Source organism: Sminthopsis crassicaudata, chromosome 4 (assembly GCF_048593235.1).
Source record: "Sminthopsis crassicaudata isolate SCR6 chromosome 4, ASM4859323v1, whole genome shotgun sequence".
Classification (NCBI taxonomy): domain Eukaryota; kingdom Metazoa; phylum Chordata; class Mammalia; order Dasyuromorphia; family Dasyuridae; genus Sminthopsis; species Sminthopsis crassicaudata.
Window position 1 is genome coordinate 117,076,373 of NC_133620.1, and position 24,314 is coordinate 117,100,686.

A 24,314-nucleotide genomic window follows, 5' to 3' on the forward strand; every position below is an offset into this window, starting at 1 on the left:
ACGTTAGAGAGTGACGTCGAAACGTACGGGCATAAACTACTCCAACCCATGGGGACGGGGTAGGCTCATCCGTAGGCGCATGCCCAAAATGTCATTCCGCTTTCCTGAACACTTTAGGAAGTACATCTCAATTCGTTTTCATGTCACCTTGAAACGTTTTCTTTTCCTCCCTGACCGCGCGTGAGGCAGGCTGCTTGTCTGCCCAGCCACCGAAATTACTACCCCACCCCGTTCTCCCCTCTTTGGCCGGCCACGATTTCGGCTTAAAGTCACAGGAACCCTTTGGATCCTCACCTTCCGGTATCAGGCCAGAAGTGAACCTTGCACTGCTGTGGTGCCAGGAGACAGTCGTGCTCTCGGCTGTGAGAGTAAGTCGGTCTCTGCCGCAATGCCTCCTTGTAAGCATCGGTTTCCTGAGACGCGAGCAAAATCGGCCTCCCTAGTCCTCAAGAAGCAGTCGATGTCTAAATATTCTTTGTGGGGTGGAGGTTAAACGATTACAACATAGGTGCCTCGGAGTCTAGGGGCTTCTGTTTGATCCCACCATCCCATAAGATATAATAAGGAGCTCTGGATTCCTAAATCCGAGCTGTTGGAAGTGTGACTATACTCAGACACAAACATTTGGCACGATGGTTGACCTTCAGAACAATCTATTAATCAGGAGCCTTTGGATTCAGATTGTTCTGACATTTCGTCTCTTTGCAACACAACATTCTGACATTATTGGAATGATGGTACTCCATGTGGATGCCCAGAAGCCAGGGACCAAATGATTAAATGGAGCAAAGGGAAAAGCCCTTTCAAAATGGCTCAAGGGACAACGGCAAAAGGCTAGGTTCTGGACCGGGTCAGGGATGGTTGCCTTCCCGATCTCAAATCTAGTCTCAGACACTTACTAGCTGTGTGACTCTCCAAAAGACTCGACCCTATTGGCTTCAGTCCCTGATCTGTAAAATGAGCTGGAGAAGGAAATAGCAAACCACTCCAGCATCTTTGCCAAGAAAACTGCAAATGGGAATCACAGAGGCTAGGACTAGGAAAAAATGATAACAACAACAACAACAAATTACAGTTCCAAAGAGAGTTTTTATATCTGATTCTAGAGGTGATAGGGGACAATGCTCTTTATTGAAATTGGAAGGGGAAGGGGCTTGAAATAGTGAGACAACTTTAAGATGGATTGGAATGGGCTAGAGGCTAGACTAGAAGAGACTGTTTTGGGGTATGCCTGGTACATAAGAGGTGCTTAATAAGTGCTTATTGACTTGATAACTGGTCCTTTAATGTTTGGCAGAGTTTTTTCTTAAACATGTAGAAGTTTATCGATAATAGTAACACTTATTTTATTTTTTTTACATCCAATTTTTTTTTTTACAAAAATTTTGTGCATAGGTAATTTTTCAGCATCGATAATTGCAAAACCTTTTGTTCCAACTTTTTCCCTCCTTCCCCCCACCAAGGCCTTCCCCCAGATAGCAGGTTAATCAATACATTTTAAATATGTTAAAGTATAAAGTAACATTTATTTATGTAGCATTTACTATGTGTCAGTTACTGTGCCAAGTGCTTAATCGATATTCTTATTTGAGCCTCACAACAATCCTGGGAGTTGGGTGCTATTTTTGGGGGTTTAAAGGAGACTCTAAAAAGGTTGAGATTCCAGACTTAGTGTCCTCGAGGTGTCTCAAAAGAATTTGCAGGCTGGGATCCCATCTCCAAGTCAAAGGGCAAAGTTTATTAAAATTGTAATGCCAATTAAAGTGAGCTAAGTTTCAAAAGAATTTCGAAAAGAACCAGGAGCAAAAAGAGATATTTATAGGAAAAATATCTGGTGCTTCATGTCACCAATATGCTAATTTTATGGTCTTAGTACTGAATTCTATGGCTTAGAAGTGGAGTTAAGGAGCAGTCTGATATGCACCTCATTATTGTCTCTGAAACTTTGTTATTACTGACCAACAGATTATTATCTGACAGCCAGCATTGCTTGTGGAATACAGCACTCCCAAGGTCAGGGGACCTTAGGGTTATTGCTACATTTTCTGTAGGAGCTACACCACAATGCTATTATTATCCCCATTTCACAATGAGGAAACTGAGGCAGATGGAGGCTAAATGACTTGTCCACCGTCCTACAGCTAGTCAGTGCCTGAGGATGGATTTGAACTCAAGGTCTTCCTAATTCCAGACTTATTCGGTTTCTAAGTGTAATCAAGAACACAAGTCTACATACAGGTTTGTGTGTGTGTGTGTGTGTGTGTGTGTGTGTGTGTGTGTGTGTGTATACAGACACATACATATTGAAGATTTTATTTATATACACACTCATATTAGTCTTGATTGACTATACTATATATATATATATATATATATATATATATATATATATACACACACACACACACACACACACACACACACATTATTTCTTTATTGACCTACATCAGGTTTCTAAGTTCACAAAATTGTAACAAAACCACTTAAGTTGTCACCCCTTACTAAACGAAAGCAGGGAATGTCTTTTCCCTCTTTTTGCCTCCTCAGCCTACGGAGCGCAGTCAGAAATGTAACGAATGCTTAATGCTTTACTTCCCCCCTCCCTTAGCCGAAGTCATTAGGACCCAGTAGGGAGTGCACAGTCTAGGTCTGCTCCTAGAACAGAGTGAGCATGCGCCCAGAGGGAACTGACGCATGCGCCGCGCCGGCGTGAGGGGTGGGCTTCCTTGGGAGCGTCAGGGGCGGGGGCAGCACAACTCCTCTGGACAGCGGGAGCATTGCACCTCTCGCGCGCGGACATCCTCGCCATGCTTTGGAGGTTGAGCATAGGAAACCTCAGCTCGCTGCGCCGACCTCTGTGGGGACCGGGATGGCGGGGAACAAAGACGACGAGCTTCTTACGGAGGGTCAAGTCGGTCAATGGGGCCCACGACCAACAGACACCTTCGAAGGCCAGCTCTCACCGCGAGACGGTGCTGCTGCCGAAGACTAGCATGCCCATGAAGCTGGTGGGCCGTCAGCAGACGGACATGGAGCTGGAGATTCAGCAGGTGGGCGGCCCCACCCGGGGGCGTGGTCAGGGAGGGGGCGGGGCTTCTGCCGCGGAGTAGGTGCGCGGGTAAGTCACCTAACTTCTCTGAGCTTCCTGCTGGTTTAACTTGACTTTGCCCTTTGCCACGATGATCCCGTGTGGTTCTCGTTGCCATCCTGGGATGTCGGTGCTATTATTATCTCCACTGTGTGCAAGGAATAACTGAAGCAACTATACTGAACCATTCTCCATGACCCCATTTGGGTTTTTCTTGGCAGAGATACTGCAGTGGTTCACCATTGTCTTCTCCAGCCCATTTTACAGATGAAGAAACTGAGGCAAAGAGGATAAATTGAGTTGTCCAGCTCATAAGTCTGAGATCAGATTTGATATTGGGTCTTTATAACTCTAGAAACTCTTATTTAAATCTAACTCCCAACTACTCAAACTGAGGTAAACTGAATGACTTGCGAAGGATATACGGGGCTCCCTACTGTCAGAGGTCGAATTTGAACTCAGATATTCCAGCCACTCCACTAGTGGAGTATGTATTTAAAAATATATAAAGTAATTACATCAAAAGAACTATACAATATGTTATAAGATTGTTATAATAACAAAAGCGAGTATTTACAAAGTTCTTCAAGATTTTGGAGAGTCAATGACTCATTTTCTCCTCACAACAGTTCTGAAGGATAGATTATGTTATACCCATTGAGGAAGCTGAGACAGAGAGTTACATAGATTGTTTGCTACCTTTGGGAAGAAACTTAAGGCAGAAAGATCACTTAGAAAAGTATTACGATAATCCAGCCAAGAGGACTTCGTAAATAGAGAGAAACATTTAGGTAGCAAAGATATATGGGACTTGGCAGTTGAATATATGGAGTGAGGGAACCAAGCTGTAATGAAGTTTTTGCTGAGGCTGTGAATGTGGACTGTAGTGCCTTCCACAGAAATAGGAATGTTTGATGAAAAAGAGGGTTTGGGGGAAAGTTGATTTTAAGATACCTACAGAATATCCAATCTGAGATGTTCCAGAACAATTATTTGAGACTGATCTTTTATTAGGTGAATATATAAGGGTTTGAAGAAAGAAAGAAGGGTCCAGAACAATCTTGGGACATACCACCAGATTAAGACTGTGAGATGATGAGAGAGTAGTCATTAAAACCCAGAGGGGAAAGTACAATAGGTGTAGCAGAGAGGTTAAGCATGGTGAGGGCTCCAAAAATCCTTCAGATTTGACAATTTAGAGATCATTAATATCTTTGGAGAAAAAATTTCAATTAAGCATATAAAATTGCAAGATTGTGAGTATTGAGTGGGAGGAAAACAAATGGAGTCAGTAAATGTACTTAACTTTTTCTATAGTAGTTTAAGTTTAGGGGAAAGGATACAACAAAATTCCATTAATTTGTACACTCCCTTTCCATATTGATATTAAATAATTTGGAGAACATTCAGTAAGGCAGCCAAGACTGTCATAGTTTTGGACCTGAGAAGACCCTAACAAGTCATCTAGTCCAGTTCCCTGATTTCAGAAGAAAGTTGATAACTTATAGAGGTGAAGTAATTTTCCTAAAGCCACACAGACAGTGAAGGGAAACACCATGATTTCTTTTTCATGAATTATTTTGTTATTACTATAATTAAAAGTGGATTTCAGTTACCTATTTTATTTTTTTTTTTCCATTACAAGAGATGTGTTTGTTACACTATTTTATGGAACATATAGTAATTATCTTTTAAATGGTAGTATTTTATTGTTAAAATTATTTTTCATTTAAGTGTCCCTTCCACTACACTTTTTCCCTCCCTGAAAAGGAATGTTCTCAATATCTAGTTGTCATATAGGGAAACAAATTGCCACTTTACCTATGTCTAAAAAATGTTTCCTTGGACTCACTTCCAGAAAGTGATTAGCCTGTTTCATCTTCGTTCTTTTGGACTTGTATGAGTCTTCTCAGTTTTCTTCAGAAATTTTCAATTTTGTTTTTTCTAATGGAACAGTGATTTTTTTTTTTAAACATTCATGTACCATAGTTTTGTTTAGCCATCCCCAGTAGAACAATCTCTTAGTTTCCAAATTTTTGGCTGCTATTAAAGAGCTGTAAATATTTTTTGTATAGATTATACATATAGGATTTTTTTTATACAACCTTTTCCTTTTTCTTTGAGTTCTTTGGAGTATAGCTTACATAGGTAGAAGACTAATAAGCTGATTATGATAATTTAAGTAAAATGACCATGCTATCAAAATTAATTTTTACAATTTAAAGTTAATTACAGATGTGTTATATTAAGCAGATCACCAAAACTAAACCTAGACAAAATGATAGAGTTAATTTTAAGAACCAAAAGTTCTAGAATATCAAAGTAAAGAATAAAAAAAAGAACTTAAGGAGGGATAGCAATTTTAGACCTCAAATTGGGCAGAATCCTTAAAACTATTTGATTCTAATTAAAACATAGAAAAGTAGCTCAGTTGAACATTCTTATAAAGAAGAGTCAGAAATTACTGAACCCAAAAACCTAAGTGATAAACCCTCAAACATAAATTATGTAGCTAAGGAATCCCTGTTTGTAAATATATTTCTAGGAAAACTGTAAAGCAGTTTGGCAGAAATTAAGCTTAGACTATTGACTTAAATTATATTCTAGAATAAATTTTAAATTATTTAAATTAATATTCATGACATGAATATTAAAGATCATACCATTAAAAAACGAAAAGAGAAGCAGATCATACACTTTTCATGGGTAGGAAATAAATTCTTAACCAGTTAAGGAATAAAAAGAATTGTAAAAGATAAAAGAATTTTGAATGAATGAGTTTGAAAATCAGCTCAGCAAAATGACAAAACATGAAAACCATGAATGTTGTAGGGCTAGGCATATAGGAAGACTGCATGCTAATGCATTGCTAATGGACCTGCAAATTTGTCAGTAATTCAATAGTTGAGTTGGAATTATGTAAATAAAATTACAAACTTATCAGTGTTTGATGAATGTCCTAAGAAAGGTCATTGACAAAAAGAAAAGTTTAAACAAAAATATAAAAGTAGCACTTTTTGTTGTAGCAAAATAACTGGAAACAAAGTAGATTCCCAGCAGTTGGGGAATGATTAAACAAATCATAGGACATAAATATATTGGAATTTTCCCATGTTATAAGAAACAGCGATTATGATGAATACAGAGAAACATAGACATATATAAACTGGTTGAAAATGAAGTATGATAATATAAATAATGACTACAAATTTGTCAATATAAACTCTGTAATATATTTTTAAACTGACACCGAATTGTTTATTATTTTATTAAGAATTTATTTAAAGTAAGGTGAGTTGTTCATATATTAAGTGTACACAATGTATTTTCTTCTGTCTTTACAGAAATGTGAATTTTCAAAACTTTATTCATGGCAAGAAAAAAGAAATGTAAGGGAAAATTTTTGTCTTCATGATGGACCACCATATGCTAATGGTGAAGCCCATGTTGGTCATGCCTTAAATAAGGTATTTATAATTTTCAATTTATTTATCAATCTTATGTACTGCACATATTTTCATGTTCTTTCCCCTGAAAAATATTTTTCAACTCAACAAAAATATGTTATAGTTATGTACCCTAAACTTGTACTTTGATGCTTCATTATATTGTAGAGAAATTCTGGTGCTCTCAGAATCTGTTCTAGGAAAGCACAAGCTTAGGTAGGTTGTACAGTTTGGAAAAGCTTTGAATATGGGCTCTTTAGAAGCAAAGACATTTGGTGGAAATTTTAAAACATAAGTAAAGCTAAATTTTAAGATGTCAAAGTTAAAAGGAGACCTAAAGAGAAGAAATGGAGACCTAAAGACACAATGTGTCTTCTCCATTTTCAAATAGCTATATATGGAAAAAATCCATTACTAGAATATAGATCCTTTAGTTTCAGACCTCGTGATGTCTTCCATTATATTATGGTAGTATATTCCAGTATCATTCACTTCCTCTCGCTCTTCTCTTGGATTATTTATAATGTGTTTGGTATAGGTACTTTTTTGCCTGTACAGGAGGTAACAAACAGTGCTTTTTTTCACAATTGCTGGCAATATCAATGTTAACTGTCTGAAATAAAAAGAAACTACAGACTGAGTGTTTTGTGATTTAATTTGCAAATCTAGCATTTGCATGTAGTGCCAGGTTATCTGACTCCTCAAATGTCAGAGACAAAGGAGTGTTATTTTATAACAGAAAGAGGGATACAAAAAAAAAATTACAGAAACTTGTTTTGAACATTCAGTTGGATAGGGTAGGTCATCTGACTAATTAGCTCCTCCAAGGCTTTCTTCATCCTACCACAGAAGTCCTTGATTTAGAAGTGTAATCAGAAATGCTACTTTGAAGAGGGTCCCAAATATTTTCCAAAAAGAGGAAGAGGGAATCCAGAAGAAAAGGGAACTGTGACTGGAAAAGAGGCATATGTGATTGGTGGTTCATAAGACAGCAATCAACCCCATCCTATCAGTTGCCAGAAAGGGAAACTCAACTTTAACTTAACTTTTGGTTAACCCCACTTACTATAGCTTCTAGAAATGGTGGACATAGCCTTAAAAAAAAAAAAAAGCCTTATAAGCCTATGATTATTTTATTTCTCTAAATCAGAGCTTCTTTAGCTTTTTCTACTCATGACTTTTTTACCCAAGAAATTTTTACATGGCCCCGGGCATATAGGAAATAAAATAAGTATAGAAATCAAACATTTACTTATTCATGGTCCCTACATTCAATTATGAAACCCCACATAGGGTTGCGAACCACAGTTTAAGAAACTGGGCTCTAAATTATCTGCTTTTATATGATAAAGTCTTATTGGTTGATCTATTCACTAAATCTATAAGTAACTTAGATTCAATAGACTGTGTTAGTTGGGCTTAGTTTTTCCTAAAGAAGAGAGCTTGATCCTATAATCAGATTAAAAATAAATCAAAATAATTAATACTAACTAATTTCCTTTTCAGCAACAATCACAAAGGTATGCTGCACTTGATTGTGCCAGGGGCTCATGACACCATGATTCTCAGTGTTTCACTTCTAAGAATATAAGGTGAGCTGTGTTTTTAAAAGACACAACTGTTAGCAATTTCACCTTATATTCAAGTCATTATGGTCAGTCTCCTACATTACTATGTTCTTGTTAGAATTTTTTGTTAAAATTTCATAATGAGGATAATAGGGGATAGATGTAAGTACTGAACCTATTTTCCATTTCAAAGTATCTGAAGGGCAGTTGGAGATTTCCCAACCACAAGTCAGCAGAGAAGGTAGGGAAAAATAGGTAGAGTTGAAATCAACATAGACATGTCTGGGGGACTAATGAAATCACCTTGTGATATGTATAGAGAGAAAAGAGAAAAAGACCCAGGAAAGAACCTTGGAGAACACCTAGGGTTATAGTAGGGAACACTGTGGATGAGGATCCAGCAAAAAAAAAAAAAAAAAAAAAAAAAAACACCAAGAAAGAGTGGTAAGCAAGACAGGAGGAAAACCAGGAACTATAATGTCCTGCTAGAGAGAAGAGTATCAAGGAGGAGAGCATGATAAACAGTGACTGCAAAGAAGTCAAAGAGAGTAAGTATTAAGAAAAGGCCTTTGGATTTGCAGTGCAGAAATAATTGGTAACTTTGGAGAAAGCAGTTTATGTGGAATGATGATGTCTGAGCTAGATCTAAGAAGAGAAGTGGAAAGTACAAGTTGTAGATGACTTCCTCAAGGAATTGCAACATGAAAAGAAGATAAAGGATGATGGATAACAAGGATGAACATAAAAAAATGAGAATTTTTTTTGTATGCAAGAGGAAAGCAGCCAGTAGACAGGGAGAGATTAAAGATTAATGAGAAGAAGGGAGATGAATGAATTTCTGACTCTTAAGACTTTTCACCTTGACTCCCAACTATATTCCTATACTGGGGACACCTCCATCTCTGTTGATTTTTCTTCCCATTAGAGATTTCCTATCTGAATCCTTCATTTGAGGAAATATCTCTGATAAACATACTCATTTCTAACTAGGCTTAGTTCCTTCAGAGTTTCTCATGGTACCTTTCTCCATTCCTCCCTACCCTGCCTTCAGCTCCTTTGTTGTACTGTCGTTTGTCTCTCTTCCTCCCCATCCCCCCCCAATAGAATGTAGACCTCTTGAGGGCAAGGACTGGCTTTCTTTTTGCTTGTATTTGTATTCCCAGTACTTACCACAATACCTAACTTATGGTATTTTGTAATAAATGCTCTAACCTGTAATCCCTTTTCTAATAATAATAGAGTAGGCAGAACTGCTTAAGAGCAGGGGTTTTCAAATATGGCCCACGGGCCACAGACATTTATGCAGCCGCCGGGTTATGGCAAATGGGTTGAGGGGCGGAGACAGAGTGTGAGTTTTTGTTTTTACTATAGTCCGGCCCTCTGGCCCCCCTATTTAAAAAGTTTGCTTAAGAGGATGGGATGGAATGGATTCACTTGTGTATATCACTTCTTTTGATGAGATGGGAAGGAATTGATAGTGGGAAAAGGTATCTGGAAGAAATTATTAGTGTACACCTTATACCAATCAAACTATCACAGGAAGTCATTTTAGATTTTGATATAAGAATTATAAAATTCATTTGGGGAAACAAAACAATCTAGATATCAAGAGGAAATTAAAAAGGAATAGCACTTTTCATACCTCAAATTATTCTATAAAGCGGCACTCATCAAAAAGCATTTAGTATTGGTTACAAAATAGAAAAGTAAATCAGTGAAACAGTATAGACAAGGGTAAATCAGAAACAGTGGAACTCAGTAACCCAATATTCAACAAACCAGAAAGAAGCATATATACATAGTTAGGAGAAGAAATCTCTATTTGATTTTAAAAAACCAAAAACTTCCAGAAAAACTGGAAAACATTTGAACAGAAATTAGGTTTAGACCAATTCTTACACCATATTCTGGGTTGTATGTTCAGGGAAGACTAGTACTTTTGGTGTGATAGCTGCCAAGCCCAGAACTGCTTTCTGTCTTTGGTGTCTACCTGCCACCCAGCTCACCCAGCTTCAAGGAGCTATAGCATGCAGAGGCCATACCCCAGGAATACTATCCAAGCAGATAGGCTAAACCAGTTTGAGGGCAACCAATAGATCTCAAATCTATTAGTGAGTTAGAGGAGTCAACCTCAAGCAGATGAAGATTTCTCTGGTGTAATAGATAGATGTGAGCAACTTGTTCCAAAGAGCCATAAAAGGGGTGGAAGCAGGTATCTGTGGAACTCTTGGTTTGGTTAGACATCAAAGGCCCCAAGGTCATCCTCTGCATCTTAAACCTTTGCCAATTGTCTTGATTTTTGTCTTGCCATTGCACTTCAAAGACTGTAAAAGAGAGAGTGAGGCTGATGACATCAACCATGATAATTTTATCATTTACTCTTTCATCATCTTAATAGATCTATGGCCGGAGGCAAGTGATGACATAGCTGATATGTATACACTAGGACCCATAGTTACAGCCTTGATCAAAATGGCTAAGGCCATAGGGGTGACCTACTCACTGGACTGAAGCATCAGTGATAAAAGCAGGGATTCAATAGATTGTCCAAGTGTATTCTTTTAAGGACTTGCACTGATCTTGGCAGGAAGAAGGGACTAAAGAGGGGGCCTAAAATTTTGTCTTTTTCACCTAACCCAACCCTCATCTACTTACCAAAGCAGGCAGGTATCCTAACCTGTTGGTCAAAATACAAAAAACTTGTACAAAAACTTTTGTAAAGATAAATCCACTCATTATTGATACATGGAATGTGTACTTGCTCATGAATAAGAAATCCATTAGATCTGAAAGAGAAATTAGGAGGTATTGCATCCTAATAACAATACCGAGTGAAAAAATGCCAGCAAATTAAAGTGAGCTTACCAGAATCAGAACTGGATACTTCATAAAGCTATGGAGAGGAGATTTTAAAAATTATTATTATTAATATGATTAGTTTTTACATTATAGGTTTTTCCTACTTCATGAAAGGTCTCATAACAAAGTGAAAAAAATAAACCTAATAAAATAGTGACCTCATCTGGGCTCATGATTTCACATATGTGGACCCTCCCCTCTTCTCTTTTGAAAAAAATTAACACATTTTTATTTTTTGTCAAGGCAATTGTAATGAAATAATTTGCTCAAGGTCACAAGCTGGTGTGTATTTTGTATTTTTTTCTCCAAGTCTACCCCATTGGGGGGGAACCCAAATTTTCAAAAAATGAATATGAATAGTAGCAGCTAGGTAGCATATTGTATAAAGCACCAGTCCTGAAATCAGGAAGACCTGAATTCAAATGTGACTTCAGATACTTTCTATTTGGATGATATAGGATAAATTACTTAACCCCAACTACTCTCCCATCCTCCCCAAATAAATAAATATACATATATAAAGAAAAATTTCCATATATAATTACATAAAAATATATATGTATCTTAATGCACTGTAAATCTGTCACTTTGTAAAGTTGTTTGGTTTTTGGTGAGACATTTGGGGTGTCTTGCCTAGGGTCACCTGCTAGTCAGTGCCAAGTGTCTGAGGCCAAATTTGAACTCAGGTCCTCTGGACTTTAGGCCTGTGCTCTATTTGCTATGTCATCTAATTCTTTTTTTTTTTTTTTTTTATTCAACAAATAATATATTTGCCTTAGTTGTTGAAAGGGAAGTAACATTTTTCCTACTTAGCAAATAAAATCATTAGGAACAGGATAAATTTGGATGAATACATTAAAATGAAAACATTTTTGTCCAACTGACATTTGTTCTCATTATCATCACAGTCATAACAACAAAAAGTAAAAGTGAAAGAAAAAGGAAAAAAACGTGGAGGAAAGATTTTTGGCAAATATATCAACTTGACATTTTGAATAATAAAGAACTATTTAAAATTCCTTTAATACAGTGGATAAATAACCAATTTTTAATGACCAGTTCAAAAAGAACAAAAATATATTGTTAATAACACTTGAATAAAATGTTCACTCTCACTAATCAAAGATATAAATTTCAGAAACTTCAATGTACTATCTCCCACTAATGAAATTAGCAAAAATTATTAAAAGCAGCAAAAGTCAGTGCTGGCGATCTGAAGCAGATATAAACTTAGATATTCATTTCTTCCTGGTAGAATTGTAGACTTGTAGAATTTTATTTACTACTATCTGGCAATATGCAGTGAAAATTACCCAAAACAAATCATATCTTTGAGCATATACTTTAAAAATATTATGAAAAACCACCACAACAAAAAAATAGTCTATTAAAAGATTTAAGAGCATTGGGTTTGCCAGAAATTTGACAATTTGAATTTGAATTCAGGTTCTTCTACTTGCCACCTATGAGACTTTAAGCATATTGAAGTCTTTGGAAATCTTATCAAGATTATTCCTATGCAAAAATTGGATTAGATAAAATATAAATAATCCTAGATGATCTTTTTTAGCAATATAGCTATACTTTACAATAACATTATTTGAAACCTAAATTTCCAATGGAAGGAATGTTAAATTATTGTAATAATATGCTATAATATAATTAGGGCCAAAAAATTCATGAAAGATAATGAAGTTTAAGTGAGAACTTTGTTTAATAATGCTAATTTTACGGGTATGAAGATCAAAAAAATAGTATATGAAATATGACCATATAAGGTAAAAAATGAAAAATTTGATGACTTTTAAGGAGAATGACTAAAAATATATATTATATGTGTTAGTTTGCTTATTTTACTAAAACTAAAGAGCACATTTAATCATTAAGATTTTAATAATTTTTTTATTAATAATTTTTTATTACATATATATATTTTTTATAATATTATCCCTTGTTTTCATTTTTCCAAACTATCCCTCCTTCCCTCTATTCCCTCCCCCCGATGACAGGCAATCCCATACATTTTACATGTGTTACAATATAGTCTAGATACAATACATGTGTGTGAATATCATTTTCTTGTTGCACAATAAACTTTAGATTCCGAAGGTACATGTAACCTGGGCAGACAGATATTAGTGCTAACAATTTACATTCACTTCCCAGTGTTTCTTCTCTGGGTGTAGCTACCTCTGTCCATCATTGATCAACTGGAAGTGAGTTGGTTTTTCTTTATGTTGAAGATTTCCACTTCCATCAGAATGCATCCTCATACAGTATTGTTGTTGAAGTGTACAGTGATCTTCTGGTTCTGCTCATTTCACTCAGCATCAGTTGATTTAAGTCTCTCCAGGCCTCTCTGTATTCCTCCTGCTGGTCATTTCTTACAGAGCAATAATATTCCATAACCTTCATATACCATAATTTACCCAACCATTCTCCAACTGATGGACATCCATTCATCTTCCAATTTCTAGCTACTACAAAAAGAGCTGCCACAAACATTTTGGCACATATATGTCTCTTTCCGCTCTTTAGTATTTCTTTGGGATTTAAGCCCAGTAGTAGCGCTGCTGGGTCAAAGGGCATGCACAGTTTGATAACTTTTTGGGCATAATTCCAGATTGCTCTCCAGAATGGCTGGATTCTTTCGCAACTCCACCAGCAATGTATTAGTGTCCCAGTTTCCCCACATCCCCTCCAACATTCATCATTATTTGTTCCTGTCATCTTAGCCAATCTGACAGGTGTGTAGTGGTATCTCAGAGTTGTCTTAATTTGCATTTCTCTGATCAATAGTGATTTGGAACACTCTTTCATGTGAGTGGATATAGTTTCAATTTCTTCCTCTGAGAATTGTCTGTTCATATCCTTTGACCATTTATCAATTGGAGAGTGGTTCGGTTTCTTATAAATTAGGGTCAGTTCTCTATATATTTTGGAAATGAGACCTTTGTCAGAACCTTTGTTTTTAAAAATATTTTCCCAATTTGTTACTTCCCTTCTAATCTTGTTTGCATTAGTATTATTTGTACAGAAACTTTTTAGTTTGATGTAATCAAAATCTTCTATTTTGTGATCAATAATGATCTCTAGTTCTCCTCTGGTCATAAATTCCTTCCTCCTCCACAAGTCTGAGAGGTAGATTATCCTCTATTCCTCTAATCTATTTATTATCTCCCTCTTTATGCCTAAATCATGGACCCATTTTGATCTTATCTTGGTATATGGTGTTAAGTGTGGATCCATATCTAATTTCTGCCATACTAATTTCCAGTTTTCCCAACAGTTTTTTCCGAATAATGAATTTTTGTCCCTAATGTTGGTATCTTTGGGTTTGTCAAAGATTAGGTTGCTATATATGTACCCTTTTTTGTCCTTTGTATCTAATCTGTTCCACTGATCTACCGTTCTATTTCTTAGCCAATACCAAATGGTTTTGGTGACTGCTGCTATATAATATAGCTTTAGATCAGGTACACTTAGACCACCTTCCTCTGAGTTTTTTTTCATTAGTTCCCTTGCAATTCTCGACCTTTTATTCTTCCATATGAATTTTGTTGTTATTTTTTCTAGGTCATTGAAATAGTTTCTTGGGAGTCTGATTGGTATAGCACTAAATAAATAGATTAGTTTGGGGAGTATTGTCATCTTTATTATATTCACTTGGCCTATCCAAGAGCACTGAATGTCTTTCCAATTATTTAAATCTGATTTATTTTTGTGGCAAGTGTTTTGTAATTTTTCTCATATAATTCCTGACTTTTCTTTGGTAGATGGATTCCCAAATACTTTATACTCTCAACATTTGTTTGGAATGGAATTTCTCTTTGTATCTCTTGCTGTTGCATTTTGTTAGTGATATATAAAAATGCCGAGGATTTATGTGGATTTATTTTGTATCCTGCCACTTTGCTGAAATTTTGAATTATTTCTAGTAGCTTTTTAGCAGAGTCTTTGGGGTTCTCTAAGTACACATACTTAATCACCTTCATATACCATAACTTATTTGACTGTGCTTCCATTAATGTATGTTCCCTAAGTTTCCATATTTCACTGTCATCAAAAGAACTGCTATAATACTTTTATATATAAAGATCTTTTTCTATTTTCTTTAATCTCTTTTGAATATAGGCCTAGCAATGAATCAAAATTATCAGCACACAATGGTGCTGATAGGCACTGGTAGACAAGAATTCTTCATAACTTGTTATCAATAAAATTATGTATTCTCTCCACTTGTCTATATTTATCAACATTTCTTTTTTATGTAATGGAACAAACTGATCTTGAGGTCTTGAAGGAGTGGATCAGTAGAGCACAAGCTGTGGTGTAGACAATGTTACACATGACTCAAGTTCTGGCTATAGGTTTACATCTGCATTATAGAGGGCATTGCTACGTGGATAAAATCATAGATGTTTGAAGTATTGATATACAAACTTATTTTCATGTTTCTTTGATTAAATTGTAAAATATGTATACATTTTCATAGCTATATGATAAAATCATATTCATATGTTATAACAATTATAAATTTAAGTATATTACATAAAGATATAAGCAGTAGGTATATTTACATATATGTCGAGCTCATATTTTTTTCTTTTTTTTTTTTTAATAGATCTTGAAAGATATAACTAATCGATTCCAGATGATGAGAGGTGCAAAGGTGCATTTTGTGCCAGGTTGGGATTGTCATGGATTGCCCATTGAATTAAAAGCACTTTCAGAACTTGGAGAAAAAGCTCAGAATCTTTCACCAATAGAAATTAGAAATGCAGGTAAATTTTCTGTGTCTTATGCTTTTAAATAAGGACAAAGATTCTTGATCAAACTCACCAATTTCTTTCTAATTAAAAAAATTATCCTATTTTTATTGATGTTTTCTATTTTCATATCACCTTAATATGTAAATTTACCTTTTTCTATTCTCCTATCTAGCCAACTATGCTATGTAATAAAGCTTAAAAAAAGATGGAAAAGTTCAGCAAAACAAATCTTGCATATTGATCATATCTTTAGATACAATCCTATAAATGTCACGTACATTTCTAATAAATTACTGCATGCTCTGCAAAATTATACAATAAAAATCACAGGGCAAATAGGAAAAAAATGAAAAAACTTTGTTAGTGATTCATTTAAAAAGATAGGAATTTTTAAAAAAAAGCAGCACCAGATTTAGATTTATTAAATGATTAAGAAATATATAAGTACTGAGTTTAATTGTAGCTGTGTCTTAGGCTTTGGACTAGTGCTTAACTTGTGTCCCAGTTCCTCCGGTACAGTTGACAACTTTGAGAGATTTGTCTCAGGCACAACTCTACAATGGAGTGACCCTTGTGGAAGAATGGAGAAAGCAGTTGCACACCAGTCCTTTGCCTATAGCTTTTTACTACTAAGAAGATACTTTTAAAAAATATATGCTATTTTACTTTGGGCAAGTCCTAAAGTTTGCTTATGGAAATAGTTATAGGAAGATTTGCAACTTGTAAATTATTTTGAAGAGTTACACTTTTCTGCATTCTCACTGAAGTTCAGCAAAAGCAAATTCATAATTCAAGGTTCCTTGTATATCAGTTATGTTGGAATAAACGTAAACTTTCAAAACAAAGGTTATGACAAACTGCCTATGTATGCAATAATCTAAAAGTGCGTTTTCTAAATTTTTCTGGGCCTTCATTTTAAAACTACAGTTTCCCCTCCCTCCCTTCCCTCCTCCACACCCCCACCCCACCCCTATAATACAGTGAAATCTGTCGGGCATAATTTTGTTTTTCCTATCCAAAAAACTGATGTGTTGTTTTCTACAAAGTATGGTCTTACTGAATCAGAGCTTTTGGATCTAATGAGAAACTTTTAACTGTTGGATATTGGAAGAAGAAATTAAAAAACCTGTATATAACTGTGTTCATATTTAGCCCTGTCTTCTAATTGCATGAACTTCTTATTTCAGTCAGTAGTTGTATTTCTGATTTAAATGAAAAGCAAGTTTAAAATTTAAAATTAAACTCTTTCATGTTCTTCTTTCTACCTTCTGGAAAAAGAATCTCATATAAAATTATACTGTTAGTGATTATTGTAATTTTTTTCCTTTTTTGCAAAGAATAATCCTTTTTTAAAGATAAGGGATTAAACCATTTATCATAGTTCTTTCATTATGTATATTGAAATGCCATTTTGTAAAAACTTAGCAAGAAGCCATAAGAAGGAAGGGAAACACCCTGTAGAAATTATTTATCTTCCTCTCTACCCTGCTTTTCTGTGTTAAATGTTTTGTGGCCTATGATTTCACTGTCACAATCCTGTTTTACAAATCAGATCTATATTAACATGTAATTATGCTGACAGTAGGTAATTTTTGACATTTTGGAGAACATATATTTAACATAATTTTTTAAAACTTGATTGAATTTTTTTTTAAGAATGTGTTACCTTTTTCAGCCAGAGCATTTGCAGAAGCAGCTATTGAAAAACAGAAATCTGCATTTATTCGTTGGGGTATAATGGCGGACTGGGATAATTGCTACTATACATTTGATAGAAAGTATGAGGCCCAACAACTTAAAATGTTTTATCAACTGTATACTAAGGTATTTTTATGAATACTTTTAAAACATTTTAAAATTGTGTGTTACAAAAATACTGTTTTAATATAATTTTATCTTCCACAGGATTTGATATATAGAGCTTATAAACCTGTATTTTGGTCTCCTTCAGCAAGGTAAGTTTAACCAGTGGGCTGTTAAAGGGGACAGTTTTGAGTTAATTCAGAGCATTCATTTGTTAATATGGCTATGACAGAAATGTTTTGCATTGACTTCACATGTATAATCAATATTGTATTGTTTGCCTTCTCCATGGATAGGGAAGGGAGGAACAGAAGGAAGAGAATTTGGAACTCAACATTTTTTAATGTGTTAAAAATGTTTAATGTAATTGAGTAATAGTTAAACAATAAATGAAAATATACATATTTTTAAAAAGCATTCATTTGTTAATGTTGCAAAAAAATTTAGGACTGCATTGGCTGAAGCTGAACTTGAATATAATCCTAAGCATGTCAGTCACTCTATATATGTCAAGTTCCCGCTCTTGAAACCTCCTCCCTTGCTGGCCTCTGTCTTAGGTAAGATATAATGGGGTTACAGTTATGGCATCGGGTTATTTGCTGTTCCCTCACTCCAACCTGTGATTTTTTTTTTCTTGCCTTTACCTTCTTTAATTCATGTTTTTTCCATGTGCCTAGACTATCTCTGCATTCTCTCCTCCTCCCCTTTTTCCCTTCTCCCCCTCCCCCCAGTTCCCTGCCACTTGTACGGTAGAAATCTTATCCATCTTTCGTGACTTTTCTGTCATTTGGAACTGAAGTCTTAAACATTTTATATGTAATTCATCTGTTCATATTTTCTAGATTTATTTGTACAAATATAAATTTTTTATTATAAGCTCTTTTGGGGCAGGAATTAACCTATTTCCTAAACCTCTTCTCTTTCCTTCAACACTTCAAGTACCTATATATAGTAGGAGTATAGAATGCCATTTATTGGGCCACTCATAATGCATTTCTGTCTCTACTACAGAAGGTTCATCGCCTGTCAGCGCAATAATCTGGACCACACAGCCTTGGACTATTCCAGCCAATCAGGCTGTTTGTTATATGCCAGAATCTAAGTATGTGTGGGGATGTTTTGTTTTATCCATATTTGATGGTAACACATTTAATATCAAAAATCTTAAAAGCTAGTGGATACTACTATCCTGGGGACAATACAAACTTCATTAAGTTTATTTAGTTTCTTATAAAGTTGTAAGGTTTCTTCTTAGCTATATCTTTTAAAAATGTTATTGGGAATGGATAGAGGAAGGACCTGGACCTGTGATTTTATTAGTTACAGGAAACTCCTGTGAGTTCACTTCCTCAGAAACTCTGAATCTTGAGGAATTAGCCTAGAACACAAGTGTCAAACATATAGTCCTAGGTCTTATGATGCCCCTCTGCCCAGGTACTCCATGTAGATTACAATAGAATTGGTAAATATGTAGCAAAATAAAAATGCAAGAAAACATAAATAACCTTACATTTTAAAACTGAGTCAATAAGTGGCCCAGAGGGAATCTTAAGTACTGAATAGTAAGCCCTGCTTCTCTGGTAATTTAACATCTCTGGCCTGGAGCACTGAGAGGTTATGTGACTTCCTAGGATCACATAGCCAGTGTGTCAGATCCAGGCTTGAGCCCTAATTATCCTGGCTGGGATTCTCTCCTGTGACAAGCTAGGCAGAAGTGCAACTGTTATGTATGTTAGGAAAAGATTAGAAAGTAGTATCTTGTCTAAAGTCTTTCTAAGAATTGCTCTTTTAGTTGGTTCTAGTATGATAAGCATAGACATATCAATGACTTCTGTTTTATCACCACTAATAAGCTTCTAATATTTCACTTTAGGTATTCCATTGTCAAATGTACTAATTCAGGAGAATTTTATTTACTGGCTACTGAAAAAGTATCATCTGTGGCTAACGTTTTGGGAACAGAATTTGAAGTTATTTCAACATTTTTAGGTAAAGATTAATAAATAATTGGAACGTCATATTTATCAGTTATGTAAAGCATTGATTTGAATGTAATGCTTTGCTTCCTATTTTTCATAAATGGTAGACATCTTTCTCTTCTAGGAATTTGCCTTTTAAGGGTGGGGGGGTGAAATTAAAAAAAAACATGGATTAGATGTGTGTAAAATATAGAATATTAATAAAGTAAGCAAAAGTTATATGCCTATTTTGGATAACTGATTGAGTTTTTAAAAATATCTACATAATAATACATAACCCACATATGTGTACACACAATTGAATACACATTCATACACACACATATACACTCCTAAAATTTGTTTAATACATTTAAGGAGAAATTACATTTTTGAGAGTCAAAATTTTGATGGTGGAGAAAATGTATGAATTCTAGAAAGTATGCCAAAAGCAGCTTTCAACCAGTGTCCAAAAAGACAGCTAAACATCAATAAGAATTTTTAAGATGAGTGAAAAGAAATGAATAAATATCAATTTTTGGAAATTGTTATATTAACTTGCTAAAGAACTGGATGATTAAAAGTATGCTTTATTTTTTTTTTATCCATTATCCCTACCATATTCCCTGATTTTTAAGTTTTAGGATAAATTTTATAAAGTAATGTTTTTTATAGCATTTTATTTTTCCAAATACATGCAGAGAGTTTTCAACATTCACCTTTGCAAAACCTTCTAAATTTTTCTCCCCCTTCCCTCTCACTCACTTACTCAGCAAGTAATCTGACATAAGTTAAACTTGTGCAGTTTAAAGTAATGTTTTAAATATAATAGAATAGGCATATAGAATTTATTAACCCAGGAAGTGGTGCAAGTAATAGATATAAATAACTTTTTAAAATATTTAGATAAATTCAGGCACTAAGATCAGGAAAGTTCATGTTGGATTATAGACCTAATCTTTTGAGTTAATTTCCTGTAGTACAGGTACCCTATTCTCTCACAGATCCTTAAGTGTGGACCAACATTCATATTGAACCAATTTGGTGTACTTTTCTTAGGTGGTTATACAATATCCATATATCAGGAAACTTGTTATCAGCAATATGCTGTTCCTCTAACCCATATGCTGTTCTCCTAATCTTGCATCCGATTCAAAGTAACAAACATATATTAAATACCTTCCATGTACTGTGGCAGGCATTAAGGATGTAAGTATTGACATAAAACTCTTTTCTCAAAATGATTAGGGTTGGATCCACTAGGAAGAGAAATCAAAACATCTGAACGCAATTTTTTGTTTGTTTTTTTTTTCCTTTTAGGAGCTGATTTGGAAAGTGGATCTTGTGTTCATCCTACAATTGCTGACAGAGTTTCCCCATTGTTACCTGCCCATCATGTAAATTTGTCCAAAGGCACAGGCATGGTTCATATAGCCCCAGCTCACGGGATGGAAGATTACATTGTGGCTTCCAAGCATGAACTACCCATGGTAGCATTTCTTGTTCTCTCTCTCTTTTTTTTTTTTCCTTTGGAAGAAGGAGAGCCTACGAAGACTAGCTATTGCATTTATCGAATTAATGTGATTCATTCGGATCATTTTATATTGTGTTTTATTCTATTATTTTTTATCCATTCCCACTTTTTTTTACTTATTACTTGTATTTCCCTTCTTTAGTTCTCACTTTCTGAATCAGAAGATTTGAGGGTAAAACTAAATGATCTATGGTTATTTTTAGCTCTAAGTGAAATCTGTAAAAATTAGGATTTGTTAAATTTCAAATTCTATAGTAAAATCTTCCTTTTGGGCACTAATTGTGAAAGGTCCTAGAGTTAAAGATTATAAATTGGGAAGCAATTTCACAAACCATCTAATCTAACCCCTTTCTTTGACAGATAAGGGAACAGACCTGGAGGGGTTAAGTGAATTGATTCAAGGCAGATAGGCAGTGTCAGTTTGAATGGAGGTTCTCTGGTCCTAGAACAAGTATACTTTCAGGTATACCAGCTGGCTTTAAAAGAGTGTCATTAGTTAAGATAGTGATAAATAGAATGAGTATTGGAAAAGTAATGTAGTTTTGTTACTTCCCAAGGTACTTTAAACAAACTAATAGTTAACAAAATTGTCTTAAGAAGAAACTCTGTCTCAGTTATTTTAATACTTTAAGGGCACTTCCATTTAGTGCTTTTGAGAATGAAGATGGTTTTTAAGTGTTATAAATGTTTATTAAGTCAGAAAGAAAAGTATTCCTTTATAATTTGTGATTCTGACATTTTATTATTTGAACAGAAACGTTTTGATAGCTTTTGCTATTAAAATTAAGGTGTGTCCCTACTACATTAGAACTAAAATGTATCCAAGTTTTCATCTTAGAGCAAGAATTGGTTATTAGATCTTACATCATTGAATGTCCATTGAATGTCGCAACAAAATGATGCCTCTTAACATTTTGTTTTAATTGACTAAAATGAACTTCCTAGGATTGTTTGGTGGATGAAGATGGGAATTTCACAGAAGCTGCAGGAAGTGAACTTGAGAACAAGAAAGTCCTTGAGGAAGGAACTGATATTGGTCAGTATTTCCTCCTCTTGTCATGCAGGCACATTCTGTGAATAGCAGGAGCAAGTAGCATCTCTGTGTCTCTTTTCTTTAGGGTTCTTTAGAGTTCTGTAACACAAGGTGACTCTTCCGTGAAGAAAGCAAAATCTTTAAGTGGCTTAACTTAATTTATTTTGCCAGGTGGTATACTTCTTTGTGTTTTTAACTGATTCTAATTAGTAGCAATGTTTCATTCACCAGATTCATGGAAAAATGAATTTATAATGAAACTATTCTCCTTGAATCAGAATAAATTTGGACATTTCTAGGATTCCAAAAGACTTTAGAGTGATATTGTGACGTGGCTCTGGTTCTTATGATCCTATGTAGTCACTTCGTTTTTACACTTTGCTTTCAACTGAAGAGGCATCTGCCATTATGTGGAATAATAGTTGTTAAACATATTACCTGCCCAGACTTTTCACTCTTTTTTTCTGAAAGAGTGACTGACCCGTTTTTTTTTCTTCCCTCCCCCCCCCCTTTTCCTGAGGCTGGGGTTAAGTGACTTGCCCAGGGTCACACAGCTAGGAAATGTTAAGTGTCTGAGACCAGATTTGAACTCGGGTCCTTCTGAATTCAAGGCTGGTGCTCTATCCACTGCGCCACCTAGCTGCCCTTTGACCTGTTTTCTATCAGGAGTTCTACAGATTAATTTTTTTTTCCCATGATAGTAGATGTCTTCATTGATAGCAACTTCTAGCCCAGACTTTATCCTGTCAAATGATTTTTGGGATTGTACTTAGAAGGTTTTAAACTGCTATGTACCTTCTTCTAAGAGTCCCTCCTCCCCCTTTTTTTATTAGTGATAAAGATGCTTCGATCTACAAAGAATTTGCTAAAAGAAGAGGATGTTATACATAGTTATCCCTATGACTGGAGGACAAAGAAACCAGTGATAATTCGCTCTAGCAAGCAGTGGTTTGTAAAGATAGGAAATATGACAGCTACAGCCAAGGTAAATAATTTTTCCTATAAATATAGGATAACTCCTCTCCCTGATTTACATACATTTACAATCTTTGGAGAAACATATTTCCCTTATACTTGCTTATATTCATAGGATCATAAAATCTATGACGTTTAAAGCTTAATAGGACCTTCAACATCATCTATAATCTTTTATTTTATGAATGATAAATAAAACATGGCCACAGAGGTTATGTGATATGGATGTGGCTGCACTGCTAGCTAATGAAGTGTGAAATGTGTAATCAATCTTTTGACTCACATTATGCTACTAAATACATATACACTGCTACATTAAATGATAAGAAGAATCTCTACAAAAGTAGCTGGGTTTTGTTTTCAAAAAATAGAGTTTAAAACTATAATATTTCCTTTATTTAATAATTATTAATCATTCAACTTAGAATTCTATGCTTTGGAAAAATGAATTTTCATTGTGATTAAATAATATTTTTGAATTTATGGAGTAAAGTTTTTAATCATGTTAGAAACATTTTTATGAAGTATTAATTTCTAAAATCTTTATTATGTTTTTAGCATTCATTTTAAAATGTTGAATCCCAAATAATTTCCCTCCTTCCAACCCATCCCCACTATTAAAAAAACAAGCAATATAGTAATTATACATGTGAACTCATGTAAAACATGTTTCCATATTAGCCATGTTGGAAAACATGTGCATGCATATATATATATATATATACACATACACATGAAAAAACAAACTGAAAAAAATATGCTTCACTTTGCACTCGGAGTTCACTAGTTGTATCTCTGAAGCTGGATAGCATTTTTCATCATGAGTCCTTTCAGATTGTGTTGTACCATTGTATTGATTAGAAAATCTGAGTCTTTCATTTAAGTCTTTTAGCTTTTCATAGAGCATTTTAGTAGTTGTACTCTGAAAAGTTTTGAATTGGGATGCTATATTGATGGACTTGGCTTTTCTAACCCCATATATATTATTCAACTTTGAACATGTAGATTAATTTGAAGGTTAGTTTAAACCACTCTTTGTTTTGGGTAGTGTAGAAAAAGACCCTATTATTTCTGTTGGCCAATTCCCCATTATTGTTTTGATCTCCTTTTGGTTTTAGGGACTTGAGCGTCTTTGACTTAGCATGATCCCACCTGAATTTGGTTAAAAGGTTAGTCTCAAATTAGGAATATAGTGTAAATGGAATCTATTGTTATATTAAACAATCATTATAGTATGGGTCCTTACTCATTCATCCTTTCACAGATATGTAAAGTTAA

General features: G+C 34.7%; 1 protein-coding gene across 1 annotated transcript in view; it reads left to right on the forward strand.

The window, feature by feature from the left end:
* Window positions 1–2,426: 2,426 nt before the first annotated feature.
* Window positions 2,427–24,314, forward strand: part of IARS2 (isoleucyl-tRNA synthetase 2, mitochondrial) — a 51,144-nt gene continuing 29,256 nt past the window's right edge. The window contains exons 1-11 of the mRNA XM_074309198.1: window positions 2,427–3,050; window positions 6,433–6,555; window positions 15,586–15,745; window positions 17,409–17,557; window positions 17,639–17,688; window positions 17,984–18,093; window positions 18,548–18,638; window positions 19,410–19,525; window positions 20,815–20,984; window positions 21,974–22,064; window positions 22,895–23,046. Coding sequence (XP_074165299.1) covers window positions 2,808–3,050; window positions 6,433–6,555; window positions 15,586–15,745; window positions 17,409–17,557; window positions 17,639–17,688; window positions 17,984–18,093; window positions 18,548–18,638; window positions 19,410–19,525; window positions 20,815–20,984; window positions 21,974–22,064; window positions 22,895–23,046 — 1,455 coding nt within the window. The 5' untranslated portion in view covers window positions 2,427–2,807. The remainder of the gene's footprint in view (window positions 3,051–6,432; window positions 6,556–15,585; window positions 15,746–17,408; window positions 17,558–17,638; window positions 17,689–17,983; window positions 18,094–18,547; window positions 18,639–19,409; window positions 19,526–20,814; window positions 20,985–21,973; window positions 22,065–22,894; window positions 23,047–24,314) is intronic.